This window comes from Bombina bombina, chromosome 6 (genome assembly GCF_027579735.1).
Source record: "Bombina bombina isolate aBomBom1 chromosome 6, aBomBom1.pri, whole genome shotgun sequence".
Taxonomy (NCBI): Eukaryota; Metazoa; Chordata; class Amphibia; order Anura; family Bombinatoridae; genus Bombina; species Bombina bombina.
In genome coordinates, this window is record NC_069504.1 from 1055950811 (window position 1) to 1055972705 (window position 21895).

Below are 21895 nucleotides of genomic sequence, written 5' to 3' on the forward strand. Positions count from 1 at the left end.
CACGAAAACCTACAATTACAAAAAATAAAAAATAAAAAAACCTACCATTACAAAAAATAACAAACAAAATTATCCAAAAAAATAAAATGATTCCTATTCTAGAACCCTTTAAAAAAACAAAAATAAAAAAAAACACCCCAAAATAAAAAAGGCTAATCTAGAATAAACTACCAAGGGTCCTTAAAAGGGCCTTTTGGGGGCCATTAAAAGGTCCCTTTGTAGGGCATTGACCTAAAGTTAACAGCTCTTTTGCTACAATAGAAAACAAACACCCCCTAACAGTATACAAACCCCCATCCCCCAATCCCACAAAATAAAAATAAAGTAAAACCTAATATACCCATTGCCCTGAAAAGGGCATTTGTATGGGCATTGACCTTAAAAGGGCAATAAGCTCTTTTTCCTGCCCTTTAAGCTGCATTCAGCTCTTTTATGAACTGCCCAAGCCCTAATCTAAAAATAAAAACCCACCCCAAAACAAAAGAAATACATTACACAAAATAAACAAATAATCAAAAACAATAAAAAATATTCCTATTCTAATACCTATTAAAAAAAATGCCACCCCAAAATAAAAAACCTAATAAACTACCAATAGCCCTTAAAAGAGCTTTATGTAGGGCATTGCCCTAAGTTAAACAGCTCTTTTACCTGACATTTGTTTAAAAAAGACCCACTAACATTACAACCCCCCATTCCCCAAAACCCACAAAATAAAAAAAAATATCTAAAAAATCTAAGCTACCCATTGCCCTGAAAAGGACATTTGGATGGGCATTGCCCTTAAAAGGGCATTCAGCTCTTTTGCTGCCCAAACCCTAATTTGAAGTCCAGCTTGAACGATCTTCATCCAGGCGGCGAAGTCCTCATTCAGGAGGCGAGAAGTCTTCATCCAGGCGGCCTCTTCAATCTTCATCCAGGCGGCATCTTCTATCTTGATCCCGGTGGCGCGGAGCGGGTCCATCCTGAAAACATCCGGCGCGGAGCATCCTCTTCATACGGTCACCGCCTTACACTGAATCTTCAATGCAAGGTACGCGATTCAATATGGCGTCCCTTTCTTTTCTATTGGCTGAAAAATGTGAATCAGCCAGTAGGAATTAGAGCTGCTAAAATCCTATTTGCTGTTCAAATCAGCACATAGGATTTAAGCAGCTCTCATTCTATTGGATGATTCATCATCCAATAGAATGAGAGCTGCTTAAATCCTATTGGCTGTTCAAATCAGCCAATAGGATTTAATCCATCAAGCAGTGGCGTCACTAGGGTTGGTGTCACCTGGTGCGGTAAGTTATAGTGTGTCGTGTCCCCCCCCCCCAGTAATGTTTTTTTTACTGCAAGAAGAGGATTTCATAGAAAAGGCAAACTTCTCCAATGGACAGAAAGCAGACACACACAAACATACAAACACTCAGACACACACACACTCAGACACACATAAAAACACACTCAGATGCACACACAAACACTCGGAAACACACTCAGACACACACACAAAAACACACACACAAAAACACACACACAAAAACACTCAGACACACACAAACACTTAGACACACACAAACACTCAGACACACACACAAAAACACTTAGACACACACACACACGCACACAAAACACTCAGACACACACACAAAAACACTCAGACACACACACAAAAACTCAGACACATTAATTATAAAATTCATGTCTAGAGTTGCTCCCTGGCTCAGCAGAGTATCAAATGAAAGATAAACAGTGCACTCTAAAAATAAATCACTAAAGAAAAGGATTAGGTGCGCAAACTTTGAAAATTCTGCTCTCTGACTCTGTTCTAAGTCTGTCAGTGCACAGTCCCGGGCCGTGTGCCTACCGCTTCTTATGGCCAATCACTTCTGCACTCTGCTCACCCCAAGACCCCCGCCTGCCCTCCCCATCTACCTCTTTAGTGTGCACTTAGTGTACCGTAACCGTACCGGTCTGGTGGGCATCATACTTGGCTCCTTAACTTTAGAGACAGTGTCAGATAGTAATGCGGTCAGGTGCCAGGCATTCCCCTCACAATTTCCCGGTTCGTGTTTAGAGAGACAGCACAGCAGTGAGTGAATCCGCTGCTCCACATGCTACTGAGCAGTGAGCACAGACAGGCAGGTTTAGGCTAGCAGCTCAACTTTGCAAGCCCCACGTCATGCCCACAACAGTCATAGTGAAATTGGGCAGGGGAGGAGCAAAGTACAAACAAGCAAAAGTAGCCGGGACAACTATTTGTAGAAATTGCGGCGTGGGCTCAAGGGGCAAAAAAATTAAGTGTTTCTACAACTTCCCCAGTCCCACTAATGTTCTCAACTGCTGGCCCTCTAATAAAAAAAATCTATGCATCTCTACATTGTATTTCTTTGAATTTCAATAAAATTAAAAAATTAAACAAAAAAAAAAACATTGGCTGGTGGTGTCACCCCCTGGAGGGTGTCACCCGGGTGCGGTGCAACCCCCCTAGTGACGCCACTGCCATCAAGTGATCAGCTTTATTAATTATATTCTCCCTTGATTACTCAACCCTATAATTCTTCTCGAGAATGCTTTATCAGTGATCCCCATAATTTCTTCATTGGTTATTTTTAGACCATACACCTCTTTCCCTAAATGCAGCACCCACCTCTTTGGCTACTCACTGTTATAGCTAATCTGTCACATCCCAAGCTGCTCATTTATTGACCCTGATATAGTACATTTTCTCCAAAGTGGTCTACCAGAAAGCTTTTGTTTTATTGTTAGAAAATTGATCTCTAGAACACCCAATCTCATTGTTCTGTTAATTAAACATTATCTCCTACACTACCTATATAGCTTTCCCCAACTCTTCTATGACTAATACTTTTTTTTCTTTATCTGTTCTACCAGTGATCCCCATAACTACTCCCTTAAAGGGATAGGAAAGTCAAAATTACAGTTGCATGATTCAGAAAAAGCAGGTCATTTTAAGACAATTTTAAATTCACTTCTATTTCTCCAACATTGGTGTGTCCGGTCCACGGCGTCATCCATTACTTGTGGGAATATTCTCTTCCCCAACAGGAAATGGCAAAGAGCACAGCAAAAGCTGTCCATATAGCCCCTCCTTGGCTCTGCCCCCCCCAGTCATTCTCTTTGCCGCTCTGAACAAGTAGCATCTCCACGGAGATGGTGAAGAGTTTGTGGTGTTTAGTTGTAGTTTTTTATTCTTCTATCAAAAGTTTTTTATTTTGAAATGGTACTGGTATGTACTATTTACTCTGAAACAGAAAGAGATGAAGAGTTCTGTTTAAAAGAGGAGTATGATTTTAGCAGTAGTAACTAAAATCAATTGCTGTTCCCACACAGGACTGTTGAGCCTAGAGAACTTCAGTTGGGGGGAACAGTTTGCAGACTTTTCTGCTCAAGGTATGACTAGCCATTTTTCTTACAAGACTGTGTAATGCTGGAAGGCTGTCATTTTCCCTCATGGGGATCGGTAAGCCATTTTCTTAGACTCAGATAGAATAAAGGGCTTATTATGGGCTAATAACTGGTGGACACTTTTAATGGCTAAATCGATTGTTTATTAAGCTATTATTAAGGTTTTGAAGTGGATTTCAAACTTTTTAATATTTGGGGAACGTTTTTATCGCCAGGCACTAGTTAAGACACCTTCCCAGTCAGGAAGGGCCTTTCTCTGTAGTAGGCAGAGCCTCATTTTCGCGCCATTATTGCGCAGTTTCTTTTGAGTGCAGTACATGCAGCTGCATGTGAGAGGGTTTGGTATCCACAGAAAACGTTTCTAGAAGGCTGGAATTGGTATCGTATACCCCCCTGGGATAAGTGAAGTCGCAGCAAAGGCTGTGGCTGGGACTGTAGTGGGGTTAAATTGCAAAACGGCTCCGGTTTCCGCATTTTAAGGGTTAACAGCTTCAAAATTGGGGTGCAATACTTTGAATGCATTAAGACACTGTGGTGAAATTTTGGTAAAGTTTGGATAATTCCTTCATAGTTTTTCACATATTCAGTAATAAAGTGTGCCCTGTTTAACATTTAAAGAGACAGTAACGGTTTTGTGTAAAAACGGTTTTTGTGCTTTATTAACCAGTTTAAGCCTGTTTAACATGTCTGTTTAACCAGTTTAAGCCTGTTTAGTCATGTTCTGTATGTATGGAGGCCAAGGTGGTTGCTCCTTAAAATGTATGTGATAATTGTGCCATAGCGTCCAAACAAAGTAAGGACAGTACTGTCACATTTAGTAAGGTTGCCCAGGATGATTCCTCAGATGAAGGAAGTAGGGATAGTTCTGCATCCTCTCCTTCTGTGTCTATACCAGTTATGCCCGCGCAGGCGACCCCTGGTACCTCTAGCGCGCCAATGCTTGTTACTATGCAACAATTGACGGCAGTAATGGATAACTCCATAGCTAATATTTTATCCAAAATGCCAGCATTTCAGAGAAAGCGCGATTGCTCTGTTTTAAACACTGTAGAGCAGGAGGGCGCTGATGATAATTTATCTGTCATACCATCACACCAGTCTGAAGTGGCAGTGAGGGAGGGTTTGTCAGATGGAGAAATTTCTGATTCAGGAAGAATTTCTCAGCAGGCAGAACCTGATGTTGTGACATTTAAATTTAAATTAGAGCATCTCCGCGCATTACTTAAGGAGGTGCTATCTACTCTGGATGATTGTGACAATCTGGTCATCCCAGAAAAATTGTGCAAGATGAACAAGTTCCTAGAGGTCCCGGTGCACCCTGATGCCTTTCCGATACCTAAAAGGGTGGCGGACATTGTGAATAAGGAGTGGGATAAGCCAGGCATACCTTTTGTCCCTCTTCCTATATTTAAGAAATTGTTCCCCATGGTTGACCCCAGGAAGGACACATGGCAAACAGTCCCTAAGGTCGAGGGGGCGGTTTCTACACTAGCCAAATGCACGACCATTCCCATTGAGGACAACTGTGCTTTCAAAGATCCTATGGATAAAAAAATTGGAGGGCTTGCTTAAAAAGATTTTTGTACAGCAAGGATACCTCCTTCAACCTATTTCGTGCATTATTCCTGTCACTACAGCGGCGTGGTTCTGGTTCGAGGAACTGGAAAAGTCGCTCAGTAGGGAGACTCCATATGAGGAGGTCATGGACAGAATTCACGCACTTAAGTTAGCTAATTCCTTTGTTTTAGACGCCGCTTTGCAGTTAGCGATGTTAGCGGCCAAAAATTCAGGGTTTGCAATTGTGGCGCATAGAGCGCTCTGGCTAAAGTCTTGGTCGGCGGATGTATCTTCCAAGACAAAATTGCTTAATATTCCTTTCAAAGGTAAGACCCTTTTTGGGCCAGAATTGAAGGAAATTATTTCAGATATCACTGGGGGAAAGGGCCATGCCCTCCCACAAGATAGGCCTTTCAAGGCTAAGAATAAGTCCAATTTTCGTTCATTTCGCAACTTCAGGAACGGACCGGCTTCTAACTCTGCAGCCTCTAGACAAGAGGGTAACGCTTCCCAGACTAAACCAGCTTGGAAACCAATGCAAGGCTGGAACAAGGGTAAACAAGCCAAGAAGCCTGCTGCTGCTACCAAAACAGCATGAAGGGGTAGCCCCCGATCCGGAACCGGATCTAGTAGGGGGCAGACTCTCTCTCTTTGCTCAGGCTTGGGCAAGATATGTTCAGGATCCCTGGGCACTAGAAATAGTCTCTCAGGGTTATCTTCTAGAATTCAAGGAACTACCCCCAAGGGGAAGGTTCCACATTTCTCTCTTATCTTCAAACCAAATAAAGAGACAGGCATTCTTACATTGTGTAGAAGACCTGTTAAAGATGAGAGTGATACACCCAGTTCCAACTGTGGAACAAGGTCAGGGGTTTTACTCAAATCTGTTTGTAGTTCCCAAAAAAGAGGGAACCTTCAGACCAATTCTGGATTTAAAAATTCTAAACAAATTTCTCAGAGTTCCATCGTTCAAAATGGAAACCATTCAAACAATTTTACCTGCAATCCAGGAGGGTCAATATATGACTACCGTGGATTTAAAGGATGCGTATCTACATATTCCTATCCACAAAGATCATCATCAGTTCCTAAGGTTCGCCTTTCTGGACAAACATTATCAGTTCGTGGCTCTTCCATTCGGACTAGCCACTGCTCCCAGAATTTTAACAAAAGTGCTTGGGTCCCTTCTAGTGGTTCTAAGACCAAGGGGCATTGCAGTGGCACCTTACCTGGACGACATTCTAATTCAAGCGTCGTCTCTTTCCAAGGCAAAGGCTCATACAGACATCGTTCTAGCCTTTCTCAGATCTCACGGGTGGAAGGTGAACGTAGAAAAGAGTTCCCTGTATCCGTCGACAAGAGTTCCCTTTTTGGGAACAATAATAGAATCTTTAGAAATGAAGATCTTCTTGACAGAAGTCAGAAAGTCAAAGCTTCGAAACGCTTGTCAAGTTCTTCTCTCTATTCTACAGCCTTCCATAGCTCAGTGCATGGAAGTAGTAGGGTTGATGGTGGCAGCAATGGATATAGTTCCTTTTGCTCGAATTCATCTAAGACCATTACAACTGTGCATGCTCAAGCAGTGGAATGGGGATTATACAGACTTGTCCCCAAAGATTCAAGTAGACCAGATAACCAGAGACTCACTCCGTTGGTGGTTGTCCCAAGATCACCAGTCTCAGGGAATGAGTGTCCGCAGACCAAAGTGGGTCATTGTCACGACCGACGCCAGTCTATTAGGCTGGGGCGCGGTCTGGGACTCCCTGAAAGCTCAGGGTCTATGGTCTCGGGAAGAGTCTCTTCTTCCGATAAACATACTGGAACTGAGAGCGATATTCAATGCTTTCCAGGATTGGCCTCAACTAGCGAAGGCCGGATTCATAAGATTCCAGTCGGACAACATGACGACTGTAGCTTACATCAATCATCAGGGGGGAACAAAGAGTTCCTTGGCGATGAGAGAGGTATCCAAAATCATCAAATGGGCGGAGGATCACTCCTGCCACCTATCTGCAATCCACATCCCAGGAGTAGACGACTGGGAGGCAGATTACCTGAGTCGTCCGTCTTTCCATCCGGGGGAGTGGGAACTCCACCCGGAGGTGTTTGCCCAGTTGACTCAATTATGGGGCATTCCAGACATGGATCTGATGGCGTCCCGTCTGAACTTCAAGGTTCCTTGCTACGGGTCCAGATCCAGGGATCCCAAGGCGACTCTAGTGGATGCATTAGTGGCGCCTTGGTCGTTCAACCTAGCTTATGCGTTTCCACCGTTCCCTCTCCTCCCCAGGCTTGTAGCCAAAATCAAACAGGAGAAGGCCTCGGTGATTCTGATAGCTCCTGCGTGGCCGCGCAGGACTTGGTATGCAGACCTGGTGAATATGTCATCGGTTCCACCATGGAAACTACCTTTGAGACAGGATCTTCTAATACAAGGTCCATTCGAACATCCAAATCTAGTTTCTCTACAGCTGACTGCTTGGAAATTGAACGTTTGATTTTATCCAAGCGTGGGTTTTCAGATTCTGTGATAGATACTCTGGTCCAAGCCAGAAAACCTGTGACTAGAAAGATTTACCATAAAATATGGAAAAGATATATCTGTTGGTGTGAATCCAAGGGATTCTCTTGGAGTAAGATTAAAATTCCTAAGATCCTCTCCTTTCTTCAAGACGGTTTGGATAAGGGATTGTCAGCGAGTTCTCTAAAAGGACAGATTTCTGCTTTATCTGTCTTGTTACACAAACGACTGGCAGCTGTGCCAGATATACAAGGTTTTGTACAGGCTTTGACTCCTCCTTGGAGTCTAAATTTAGTTCTTTCAGTTCTTCAAGGGGTTCCGTTTGAACCTCTACAGTCCATAGATATCAAGTTACTATCTTGGAAAGTTCTGTTTTTGGTTGCTATTTCTTCTGCAAGAAGAGTTTCTGAATTAGCTGCTTTGCAGTGTAATCCACCCTATCTGGTGTTCCATGCAGATAAGGTCGTTTTGCGTACTAAGCCTGGTTTTCTTCCGAAAGTTGTTTCCAACAGGAATATTAACCAGGAAATAGTTGTTCCTTCTCTGTGTCCGAATCCAGTTTCAAAGAAGGAACGTTTGTTACACAATTTAGATGTAGTTCGTGCTTTAAAGTTCTATTTAGAAGCAACTAAGGATTTTAGACAAACCTCATCTTTGTTTGTCGTTTACTCTGGTAAGAGGAGAGGACAAAAAGCTACGGCTACCTCTCTGTCTTTCTGGCTGAAAAGCATTATCCGATTGGCTTATGAGACTGCCGGACGGCAGCCTCCTGAACGAATCACAGCTCACTCTACTAGAGCTGTGGCTTCCACATGGGCCTTCAAGAACGAGGCTTCTGTTGATCAGATATGTAAGGCAGCGACTTGGTCTTCTCTGCACACTTTTGCCAAATTTTACAAATTTGATACTTTTGCTTCTTCGGAGGCTGTTTTTGGGAGAAAGGTCTTGCAAGCCGTGGTGCCTTCCGTTTAGGTAACCTGATTTGCTCCCTCCCTTCATCCGTGTCCTAAAGCTTTGGTATTGGGTCCCACAAGTAATGGATGACGCCGTGGCCCGGACACACCAATGTTGGAGAAAACAGAATTTATGCTTGCCTGATAAATTACTTTCTCCAACGGTGTGTCCGGTCCACGGCCCACCCTGGTTTTTTAATCAGGTTTGAAAAATTTCTTTCTCTATACACTACAGTCACCACGGCACCCTATAGTTTCTCTTTTTTTTTCTCCTAACCGTCGGTCGAATGACTGGGGGGGCGGAGCCAAGGAGGGGCTATATGGACAGCTTTTGCTGTGCTCTTTGCCATTTCCTGTTGGGGAAGAGAATATTCCCACAAGTAATGGATGACGCCGTGGACCGGACACACCGTTGGAGAAAGTAATTTATCAGGTAAGCATAAATTCTGTTTTTCTAATGTGCTTTGCTCTCTTAGTATTCCTTGTTGAAATAGAATACGCACACCAGGGTGAGCTAGCTGCTGATTGGTGCCTACACACATTTGTCTCTTGTGATTGGCTAACTAGATGTTCAGCTAGCTGCCAATGTTCCTTCAGCAAACGATAACAAGAGAATGAAGCACATTTACTAATAGAAGTAAATTGGAAAATTGATTAAAATTGTATGTTCTATCCAAATTGCTATAGAACATGTTTAGGTCCCCTGTCCCTTTAACTGTTTAATCCTCACTCTTTACTATATTACCACTAACTTATTTCTCATTTACATTTCTGTTATTTATCTCCTAAATACTGATATCATTAATTTCAATTGGTAATTTTTGTTACCCAGTTAATCTACTTAAAATGTGCTTCTGTTATGCAATTATGATTCGATCCTATAAGCTTTTTGTATTCTCTTTGATGTATTTCATATAATACCTCTAAATTATTTTTTTTTTAGAAAATGTATTGTATAGCTAATTAGCACATCCAGGCAAGTATCCCTGCTTGCTCTCCCACAGAAGTATTCTGTATGCATTTTTCCCAATTCAATAGAAAACTCTGGGTAACATATGCAAATGAAATATACATATGTTTTTTTGCACAGGTAAGTGCAGCAAAATAGTACACTTCTGGACAGCTGTTTCAAACTTATTAGTTCTCATCAGCAGAATATAGGTTTGATTTGATACTTAGTAAAGCCGATGCTTTTATCCCCAACATAACCTAAATAAATGTAAGTTATTTTTTGACCCTTCTTTTGTCCACTGTAGTCGCTACTGGCGGAGATGGAACCGGTTCTGTCGGAGAAAGTGTCGGGCGGCAGTGAAGTCAAATATCTTCTATTGGTTGGTTATATTCTTGGTGTTCCTGAATACACTCACTATTGCATCCGAGCACTACAACCAACCGGATTGGCTCACTGAAGTTCAGGGTGAGTATTCTGACCAGGACAATCAAATGACCTAATCTTATTCAGGGAGATAGTTAGATTAACAACCTTTTCAAGACTGATGGACAGAGCCAGTGAAATCTAGGGTGTTGGTTGAATAGTTATTTGCTTTTCCAGTCACGGAGAGGCATACTCATATACTTTTAAAATTTACTCCAAATATACAAAATATCTTTGAGATTCATTTTCTGGATCTGTTTTCAGTGGGAACTAGTTTCTCACTCCTTCTCCATTGATTGTTGTATATAATTGTAGTTATTGGGGGTGTTGGGGTTGCTAATATCCCCCGTTCATTACTGCAGCATCCCTATAAGTCAAAGGTGCCATCTGCCCTGACATTACAAGGCAATTCCTTCTTTTACATATCAAGTGTTTTGCCCCATGCAAGCATAGATACAGGAGGGGAGTTTTAAATAAACAATAAACACTGGAATATATAGTAAAAGATGAAGCTCACTACTAGTACCACTCTGAACTCTTCATATTTAGCTTTGTGGTAAGCGTTGTTGGTACCTCTCCCAATCCTTATGGTCTAGATCCACAATGTCTGTGGTAATTATTATATTCATATATTTAAGAATTGGAAAAAGATTGTATTTTAAAGCACGAATAACCATCTTATATTTTGTGTTTTGTTTCTAATTTTCAGACACAGCCAACAAAGTCCTTTTGGCTCTGTTTACAGCAGAAATGCTTTTGAAGATGTACAGTCTTGGGCTCCAAGCTTACTTTGTCTCACTCTTTAATCGTTTTGACTGTTTTATTGTCTGTGGGGGGATCCTGGAGACGATATTAGTGGAAACCAAAATTATGTCACCTTTGGGTATTTCTGTCCTTCGCTGTGTGCGTCTACTCAGAATATTCAAGATAACCAGGTATCTCTTTGAATCTACAAAACACATAAAGTTTTATTTATAGGGGCCGATTTATCATTTGTCAGACAGACATGATCCGCTGTAGCAGATTATGTCCGCGGCGCCCGACATCGCTGAATGACGACTGCATACGCTGTCGGCATTTAACATTGCACAAGCAGTTCTGGTGAACTGCTTGTGAAATGCCGCCCCCTGCAGATTCGCGGCCAACCGGCCGCTAGCAGGGAGGGTGTCAATCAACCCGATCGTATGAGATTGGGCAGATTGATGTCCGCAGCCTCAGAGGAGGCATACGAGTTAAGAAGCATCAGTCTTAAGACCGCTGCTTCTTAACTCCTGTTTCCGGCGAGCCTGAAGAAACAGGTACATTCAGGGCCATTTGGCCCTTAATAAATTGGCCCCATAGAGTCGACGATGAGTCATGACTATATAGATAAATATCTGAAACAACAGAATTCTTATTCCTCTGTTATAAGTATTTCTATTTGTTATGTTCTGTATCAATAATAAGTTAATTTGCTAATAGATTTGCAGTGTTCACTTGTTAATATGCACTCATAGTGATTTGAAAAATATTCTAAAATGCAAATTTCTCTGTCTTAGGATAGTGCTTGAAACTTTCTTCCCTCAACAGATACACACACAGTCAAACAGAGACATAAATGGCTTGATTACAAGTGGATCACAAGCTGCGCAACTGGTAGCACTAAGTGTGTTATCCATATTGGGACCCTGCTCTAAGAATAGTGCATATCTGGTATTACAAGTGAATGGGGAAAAAAAAAGATTTACCAGAAAATATTAATATGTCAAACATTATTTTTTTCCCCGCACCCTTTACTGATTGTATAGCACAGTGTGCACTATTATCACCCATATTACAAGTGGTGAGTTATGTCTTGTACTTGAGCACAACACATAATAACACTGAAAAATGTAGCGCTCTTGTAAACCTGAAGTAAAGTGTTAAGGCTTGAATATATGCGTAACAAAACAAATGTATACTATTTCACTCATATGTATACATATTAAATGGAAATTAAAGGATTTTTTTGGAAATAATGTTTTAAAAGTTATTTAAAGGTATATGATACCACAAGGTGTTGGACTGGGAAGGCCCCAAATTTGGCAACTTTGTGGAGTAGGTTTAATTTTATTTCTACATGGATAGTGCTATCCCAAGTATGGCTAAACATTGAAACATTTTATTCTTCCCTACTTGTAGAACAAGACTCTCATAACAGTCTTAAAGAGACATTAAACTGCTTGGTACAACTACGGTAGGATGGCTGTTACTCATCATACTACTGTTTACCTCCTATACCTGCAGTTCTCTTTAAAACTGTTCTCTTATTTTTTAACAAACTACGGAATCCAGCTGGTAAAGCTATGCATTTTATACTGGGGGCCGCCATCTTGTAGCTCGCGTGTTATTTCATCCTGTGATAGAAGCAGTGCACGTTCACATATCTGTGATCAGGGCCGGCTCAACCACGGGACCAAGTGGGTCAAACAAACCCAGGCAGCACTTGACAAGGGGCCGCACTTTAGTGACTAAGTCAGCCAGTGTCAGACCCAGACCATTCCTGTCCTCTGTCTCTGTGGGGGAATTCACAGGCTCCACCAGCAGGATAACCTCTTCATGCACAAAGACAGAGAACCGGTCAGGGGTGACATTAAAGGTAGGACAAGTGGATATCTTCCCTACCGTTCATCACATTTTTTGCACAATTGTACATATGCATTTGTTACATGCAGGTAGGCAGGCTTAGTAAAGTCAGCGGTTAGGCTAGTAGGTTGATATGCTAAGTAATGTTACTAGTGGGGAGGGGCATCATTGCATTCTTGCAGCAAAATATCTTGAGTCAGCCCTGTCTGTGATAACGGCTTTTTGACAGCTGTACCTTTCACTTCAGTTTAGCTTACATAATAGAGAGTGGAAGTGTTGTTTTGCATTTTTTTTGCACAGTTTAAAGTTACATAACAAATATAAGCTCCAAGATGGCTGCACCCAGTTTGAAGCTGTAGAGCTTCACTAACTAATAATTGTAAGGTGTAAAATAGGAATGACTTTGAAGACATCTGCTGGTACAGAGGGAAAAAACAATAGCATGGTGAGTAGTAAGCATGCTACTGTAGTTTAACTCAGCATATAACATCCCTTTAACATTAATTTTATTTTTTTAAATTCCTTTAAGCCTTAGCGCACCTTCGGCTTAGTGCTTTCTTGTGCACCCCCATAGAAGTCTGTTATGTGAATGATTTGGGGCACCTGCGCTATCTGCATTCAAGTGTTAGTGCACACTGGGCTTTAAATCAAGCACTTATATATTACTTTGAACTTGTAATATGATTGCAAAAAAAAAGAGCTTGAGCAGTGTTAGCGCATTGCAGTGCTCCACTTGTAATCTACGCCATCATTTATAAAATGCAGGCAAGTAGTTGAGGAAAATAAGTGATTTATTTTAATGAAATCCTCCATGTAGTGCCATGGCTGAACAATTATGCTTGAACATTTTAGGAGAGAGATCTTCGTCTCACCTAATTCTATTTGAAACAGTGGTAAATCTGAGAGGTATTTCCATAATTAATTGCTCAGATTTACAGTCTAAAAGACTGAAAAAAATAAAAAAATCTTCTTAACATTTGTCAGAAAGATAATTCTTATCACAGTTTAATGCCTTTTGAAAGCAGCTGGTAAATTCAAGCCACAAATTCTAATATATTTGTATTTAAGCAGTTTGTAGATCATATCAATATGATCTGATTTGAAACTATTTTGCTTCATCTTTATTAAAGACCTTGTTTAAATAGACCTTAAAGGGACACTGAACCCAATTTTTTCTTTCATGATTCAGATAGAGCATGCAATTTTAAGCAACTTTCTAATTTACTTCTATTATCTTTTTTTTCCGTTCTCTTGCTATCTTTCTTTTAAAAGCAGGAATGTAAAACTAAGCGGCCAGACCATTTTAGGTTCAGCACCATGGATAGTGCTTGCTTATTGGATGTTTACATTTACCCACCAATAAGCAAGCATAACCAAGGTTCTCAACTAAAAATGGGCCGGCTCCTATGCATCACATTCCTGCTTTTTAAATAAAGATAGCAAGAGAACGAAGAAAAATTGATAATAGGAGTAAATTAGAAAGTTGCTAAATTGCATGCTCTATCTGAATCATGAAAGAAAAAATTTGGGTTTAGTGTCCCTTTAAATACCTTGTAATTACACAATTGTTCTGTCCCCTTGCAATAGATTAACATAGCAGCAGTGTCAATGGTTTTAGAACTGTTTAACACCTTTATTTCTGTACAGTAGTGGTTTTCAGATCAATACTATGTGGTTTTAAGAGAAATGGATTAACTTCTTTAGAAAACACTTGCCTTTGTTTTTACAGCAAATTAAAAAATACCTATATTATACTTTCAATTCTATATTTTGTTGCTTTGTTAAATGTTTTTGTGAAACCTTACAGTGTATTTATTTTACCAAGCTTGTTGCTTTTATTGCAGGTATTGGAACTCTCTAAGTAATCTTGTGGCCTCCTTGCTAAACTCTGTGCGCTCAATTGCGTCTCTGTTGCTCCTCCTCTTCCTCTTCATTATAATCTTCTCTTTGCTGGGAATGCAGCTTTTTGGCGGAAAGTTTAACTTTGATGAGATGCCAACTCGCAGAAGCACATTTGATAACTTTCCACAAGCCCTGCTCACTGTCTTTCAGGTACAGTAAAAAATGTTTTACACGTCCACTTATATCACAATATGTTGTAATATAACAGCAAAGACTAAAATCAAATGTGACGACATTAAAAAAAAATAAAATAATTTTATTCAAATTGTATTTCCATATATTGGCTATATGACATATGGATCTTCGTTTTTTTAATTTTGTTTTAAATATAATGTAGGATATGATAGCTCTGTTTTTGTTATGGGAGTTTGGGGCGTATAATATGTAATATTACAATCAAATTATTTAATAATGCTAGTGATACTGATAATTTAGGTTTCCTTCATATTGTCAAAATGGTGTACATTGAAAACAAAGTAAAATGATATACTTTATTTAGCAGCTGTAGTGTTTGGATCTCATTTACTACAACCCCACAATGCATGTACATAATTTTGTATAGTTATGAATTGCCTGGGTTGCTAAGTTCCTAGACATTTTTTTTGTTCACCAGGACCTGTGGCATAATCATTCAATTAAAAACATAATAAATGAAAAACAAACAAACAAAAAAATAGATTTCTTTCCTAAAATATGGTGAGTCCACAGCATCCTCAATTACTGTTGGGAATATCACTCCTGGCCAGCAGGAGGAGGCAAAGAGGACCACAGTCAAACTGTTAAGTATCACTCCCCTTCCCACAAACGCCAGTCATTCTCTTTGCCTCTGTCAATGGAGGAGGTAAAGTTTTTGGTGTCTGAAGAAAATTGGATTCTTCGCTACAAGCAAGATTTTATTATGTTAAAAGCCAGAGTAGGTTTGCTCTGATCTTTCCGGTGTTCTGGGTATAGCAGTAGTCCACGTTAATCTCTTCAGTAGAGTAGTGGTGGCTTTAAAGCAGTTAGGAACTTGTGAGGTGGGCCTTACTGCGTTTTCCTAACATTGTTGCTGCCCTAAAATAGAAAGCCAGAGGTTTGCTCTGATCTTTCTTTTCTCTACAGGTCTCTGTGAGGAGTGACTTCCTCTCATAACGGGTAGGTTGTCCTCCTGCTGGACGGCTAGATGCAGGTAAGTGCCTTTTTTTTGTCTTCTGGAGGAGACTGGCACTGAGGGGGTAAACCTTTAAGCCTGCAAGAATTTGTTGGGCTGGAACCCTGGGAAAAAGGTTAATTTGGCAGCAGCAGGCACTTTTACATGTGTGAGGGACAGAAGTTACACTCTTTGAAGGGTTAACTTTATTTTTGGCTGAACATCAGACACTTTATTTATTCTTGGTTTTGGTTTTAGGAATTTAGCTCTTAAGATAAGGGGGCTTGTGTTTGCTTAACCGTTCCTGTAGCTGAGAGCTACAGGAAACGGTTTAATTTTCTCTTTTGGCTAGAAGCGCGCCTTTACACTTGTGGCACGGCTTCTCAGGAGCCGGTCACATGACCCCTAGCTGTTCCGGGTTAGTTGGTGCAGTTGCTGCAAGAAAGCAGTCGCACTTCCAGTCTGAGAGGGTGTTTTTCTCTAGAACCCAGCAAGGGCATCTGTAATCTATTTTGTCTTCGAGGGGGCAGGTAAGCACTTCAGTCATAGACTGAGGTGTGGAGGTGCTTGTTAGGAAGGGTCTATATATCGCTATTTTTGACTAAAATAGGGTCAATTACCCTTAATCATTTTTGGGTACTTGGCAGTTTATTTGAGTTAGCACATCATTTCACTGCAATTATTATTTAAAGGGACAGTACTAAATAAATTTTTTGTTGTTGTTCCTTTTCTTACATAATGGATCAAGATTCTACTACACTGTGTGCAGAATTATTAGGCAAATGAGTATTATGACCACATCATCCTCTTTATGCATGTTGTCTTACTCCGTGCTGTATAGGCTCGAAAGCCTGCTACCAATTAAGCATATTAGGTGATGTGCATCTCTGTAATGAGAAGGGGTGTGGTCTAATGACATCAACACCCTATATCAGGTGTGCATAATTATTAGGCAACTTCCTTTCCTTTGGCAAAATGGGTCAAAAGAAGGACTTGACATGCTCAGAAAAGTCAAAAATAGTGAGATATCTTGCAGAGGGATGCAGCACTCTTAAAATTGCAAAGCTTCATAAGCGTGATCATCGAACAATCAAGCGTTTCATTCAAAATAGTCAACAGGGTCGCAAGAAGCGTGTGGAAAAACCAAGGCGCAAAATAACTGCCCATGAACTGAGAAAAGTCAAGCGTGCAGCTGCCAAGATGCCACTTGCCACCAGTTTGGCCATATTTCAGAGCTGCAACATCACTGGAGTGCCCAAAAGCACAAGGTGTGCAATACTCAAAGACATGGCCAAGGTAAGAAAGGCTGAAAGACGACCACCACTGAACAAGACACACAAGCTGAAACGTCAAGACTGGGCCAAGAAATATCTCAAGACTGATTTTTCTAAGGTTTTATGGACTGATGAAATGAGAGTGAGTCTTGATGGGCCAGATGGATGGGCCCGTGGCTGGATTGGTAAAGGGCAGAGAGCTCCAGTCCGACTCAGACGCCAGCAAGGTGGAGGTGGAGTACTGGTTTGGGCTGGTATCATCAAAGATGAGCTTGTGGGGCCTTTTCGGGTTGAGGATGGAGTCAAGCTCAACTCCCAGTCCTACTGCCAGTTTCTGGAAGACACCTTCTTCAAGCAGTGGTACAGGAAGAAGTCTGCATCCTTCAAGAAAAACATGATTTTCATGCAGGACAATGCTCCATCACACGCGTCCAAGTACTCCACAGCGTGGCTGGCAAGAAAGGGTATAAAAGAAAAAAATCTAATGACATGGCCTCCTTGTTCACCTAATCTGAACCCCATTGAGAACCTGTGGTCCATCATCAAATGTGAGATTTACAAGGAGGGAAAACAGTACACCTCTCTGAACAGTGTCTGGGAGGCTGTGGTTGCTGCTGCACGCAATGTTGATGGTGAACAGATCAAAACACTGACAGAATCCATGGATGGCAGGCTTTTGAGTGTCCTTGCAAAGAAAGGTGGCTATATTGGTCACTGATTTGTTTTTGTTTTGTTTTTGAATGTCAGAAATGTATATTTGTGAATGTTGAGATGTTATATTGGTTTCACTGGTAAAAATAAATAATTGAAATGGGTATATATTTGTTTTTTGTTAAGTTGCCTAATAATTATGCACAGTAATAGTCACCTGCACACACAGATATCCCCCTAAAATAGCTAAAACTAAAAACAAACTAAAAACTACTTCCAAAAAAATTCAGCTTTGATATTAATGAGTTTTTTGGGTTCATTGAGAACATGGTTGTTGTTCAATAATAAAATTAATCCTCAAAAATACAACTTGCCTAATAATTCTGCACTCCCTGTATAGATGTAGACATATATATATATATATATATATATATATATATATATATATATATATATACACAGTATATATATATATATATATATATTCTAGTTTTGGGATCCAAGCACTCACTGTAGGTTGTGTTGCCTGGGTGCACTCTATGGTAGATAGGTAGAAACTTTCATGGAAAGAAGAGGCACTCACAGGACTTAGTTAACACAAAATGTATTCATAATTCATCAATTCAGTCAGTCAACGTTTCGGTCCTCGCAGGGACCTTTATCAAGACTGTTGCTCGGTAAGAGAGTGTATGTTGTACTCAGCAATGACCTCACCGCTGTTATCTATTTGACACACATGAACTAATGCCTCTAGTGGTGAAAAACTGTTAAAATGCATTTAGATAATCGGTGGCCTTCAAGGTCTAAGAAATTAGCATATGAGCCTACCTAGGTTTAGCTTTCAACTAAGAATACCTAGAGAACAAAGCAAAATTGGTGATAAACATAAATTAAAAAGTTGTTTAAAATTACATGCCCTATTTGAATCATGAACGTTTATTTTGGACTTGACTGTCCCTTTAATCTGCCCCACTCTAACATAATCCCTCAATCACATTTTTGCCTCTACACATTGTTGATAGGGGTTCTCTAATCGATCTGAGACTGGGGACTCAGACACATACACCACAGTGTTCTCCACAGAAAATGTTGCCAGCCGGGGGCATTATAATATAGCCAGGTGGGGGTACTTTTATTCTTTCTAATATTATAATTTTTTCTGCTGTGTAAAGCACAAATAAATTGCATAATTTAATATAAATTCATTTAATGATAATTTGAGCAGTAAACATTTAAAAATGCTCATTTTAGCTTATTTTTGCCGAGTAAACTCCACGATCGCGACAGATATCTCTCACTCTACACCACTCCAGGGGGTTTGGCCGGCCCCCAGGAGCGATACATGAGCCAGGTACAGGTGCCGTTGATGACCCTTGCTGCCACAAATAAGCCTTTAGTGTCTACAATAACCTCTGTGCGAGGTGGACTGCCAGATCTCTCTGACAGACGGCTCTGCCAGGCAAAACTGCCAATGAGACCTTTTAACAACCTAGCCGAAGGGATGCAAGCCCTATGGGCTGCGGCTGCTTCTTACTCCCAAACGCCAAAGATCTAAGCATGGGAATAATATAGCCCCAAAAGCTGAACATCCATACCCTGGTACTCAATCGGCCAGATTCTGGGACACATGGTCACAGACCGGAATGCCATATCAGTCGACCGCAGCACATGGAGGCTCATACTTACCACAGAGAAGAAAGCCGTTACCACTGTTGATCTCAATCTCCTCTGGCTGCCACATTGAAGTTGGAGTAGGATGAAAACCCCTCCTGGTATGCTGAATGTGTAGTGGACTTCTCTTACTTATTATTTGACTGGACTTTTTGTTGTAATCTGATATTAATAATGGCCACATGGTCTGATTGAAGTATCTTAAAGGGACACTATACCCAAACATTTTCTTTCATGATTAAGGTAGAGAATATAATTTTAAACAACATTCCAATTTACTTCTATTACCTAATTTGGTTTATTCTTTAGATATACTTTAATGAAGAAATAGCAATGCACACAGTGAACCAATCACAGGAGGCATCTATGTGCAGCTACCAATCAGCAGCTACTAAGCATATCTAGATATGCTTTTCAGCAAAGAATATCAAGAGAATGAAGCAAAATAGATAATAGAAGTAAATTAGAAAGTTGCTTATAATTGTATGCTCTTTCTAAATCATGAAAGAAAAAATTTGGGTTTCATGTCCCTTTAAGAGGGACCACTCAGAGTGATACTTGTCTTTATACAGTTACTGTTCTTCTTTTATACACGCTAGTTCACCCACAAATAACATAGGTACAGATCTACTAAGCAATCTTTAGGAAATGTTTTGTTGATATAATGGCCTAAAATTCAGCTCATCAATATTTTAAGATATAACTTGACTGTTTAATTTTATGCTAACATTACTGTATATTACCAATTTACTGTGCATACTTGCTAATTAATATATCTGTATTGGATTTCACGACAGTGAACCCACCTAATTATTGAGATACTAAGTTTATTATACTCTCTATAAGAAGGTTATACTCCCTCCTAATTTGTGCACAATTTAACCCATAATACAAGGTGTCTGTTGGATTAGGTAAAATAGTCTTGAACTCTAAAAAATTATACCTGAGTGTTTGAGGGTTTTGCTTAATTTACTACTGTCTCTGGATTTGAGATATTAGCTATAAGTTGAGGGACCCTATTTCTACTTAATCATAGAATTTAACTGAAGCTACTGTAACCCACGCTCCCTCATTTCTCTACAATAGGACAGATCCAAGAGGGCTCCTATATTATTTCGCAGTTAGAGATTTCTTCTCTTTTAAGATACTAAGTGAAATTATATTTCTCTAAATAACTGTTTTGTTTACATTTCAAATATCTTCCTTAGTTAAATATTACTTCCATGGAAAGAGAGAAAAGAGAGAGAGAGAAAAAAGAAACCCATATATTGTTTTCCGCTACAAGTCCCCATATGTATTCCTTTCTATAGTCTCAGCAGCCCAAGAGAGGCCGATAGAGTTTGGTTGGGGAAAAATGTGCTGTACTGTATTACATAAAAAAAGGGGCTAAGTGCTGTAGCATTTGCCTTCTATGTCTACAGTCAAATTTTGTTACCTTGCCACCTAAAACTGTTCTGTTTGTGATGTATGTACTTATGTACACTTGGTGGCCATGTATGTATTTATTATTCTTCGTGACTATGTTGGTCACTCTGTTTTTGAAGCAAATTATGCCTACAACTGTATTGACTTTATGGGGCCCATTTAACAAAGGTCTGTCTGACCTGATCCGACAGTGCGGATCAGGTCCGACAGACCTCGCTGAATGCGGAGAGCAATATGCTCTCCGTATTGAGCATTGCACCAGCAGCTCTTGTGAGTTGCTGGTGCAACGCCGCACCCTGCAGATTCGCGGCTAATCGGTCACCAGCAGGGGGGTGTTAATCAACCAGATCATACTCGATCGGGTTGAATTGCAGCAATGTCTGTCCGCCTGCTCAGATCAACATCCGGAGCTTGATAAATGGGCCCCTAAGCCTCAATAAAAATATTATTGGGAAAAAAATAATAAAAAAAGCAGCCCTGGAAAAATTGAAGACTAGTCCTATATTCCGTAGAGTGCATACAACGTACACACCTTATTTTAGTGGTACTTATTTACACAGTACTTATTTATTGCTATATTGCTTAGCTATATCTAGATGTTCAACCTTGCAAAGGAGTTAAACACATATTTTCAGTGAGCTCTGGTGCAGCAGTGGAATATTGGTCCAGAGCCGAAGACAGCTACTGAGCCAATAAGGGGCGACATATGTGCATAGCTGTGTTCAGCGCAGGATTTGCCAATCTGAACATGATTTTAATTATGTTTTTTGGCTTTTTTTAAAGGTTAACCAGACAAGTATAGGCAAGCAATAGTGCAATATATCCCTTTAATATTTACTTCCACAATGGCTTATACCATTCTGTACACAGGATGAGTAAGGCTGTGTATGCTTTGCTTGATGGGTGAAAATAACAGCGTATTCCACAATTTGGCTGCAGAATATAAACAGACCCAGAATGTTAACCTTTGAACAAATGTCTTAAACCAAAAGTAAAAAGAGTTTTTACCAATTGCTTGTACTGTACAATTATTTGCTCATTTACACAAAGAAACAACTTACACCATTCAGCAATGTCTAGGTTAGCTTGTTATTATATTATTGTTTTTACAATACTAAGAAGTTGCACGGAGGTCTTTTTGGTCATCTAGCAACACTTTGTATGGCATATGTGAATCCACCACAAATTAATATCAGTAGTTTTTAAGACTTTTTTGCCTCATCATAATTTAGCAAATACATATCACACACACAAACACACATAGACACACAGACACTGAGGGTGAGATTACATATGCAGCGCAGGCTTCAGCGTAAATGCTAAAACCCGTGTCGCCCGTAGTTTCCCCTCGCTTATCGGAGAATCACATATACGGTGCCGGCAGTTCATAAACTGCCGTAAGACGGATAAACTAGCGAT

At 40.2% G+C, this 21895-nt stretch overlaps 1 protein-coding gene across 1 annotated transcript in view; it reads left to right on the forward strand.

The window, feature by feature from the left end:
* Window positions 1–21895, forward strand: part of CACNA1C (calcium voltage-gated channel subunit alpha1 C) — a 1426303-nt gene that overhangs the window by 762584 nt on the left and 641824 nt on the right. Inside the window, 3 exon segments of the mRNA XM_053719677.1 lie at window positions 9702–9862; window positions 10530–10755; window positions 14269–14476. Of these exon segments, the coding sequence (XP_053575652.1) occupies window positions 9702–9862; window positions 10530–10755; window positions 14269–14476 (595 nt within the window).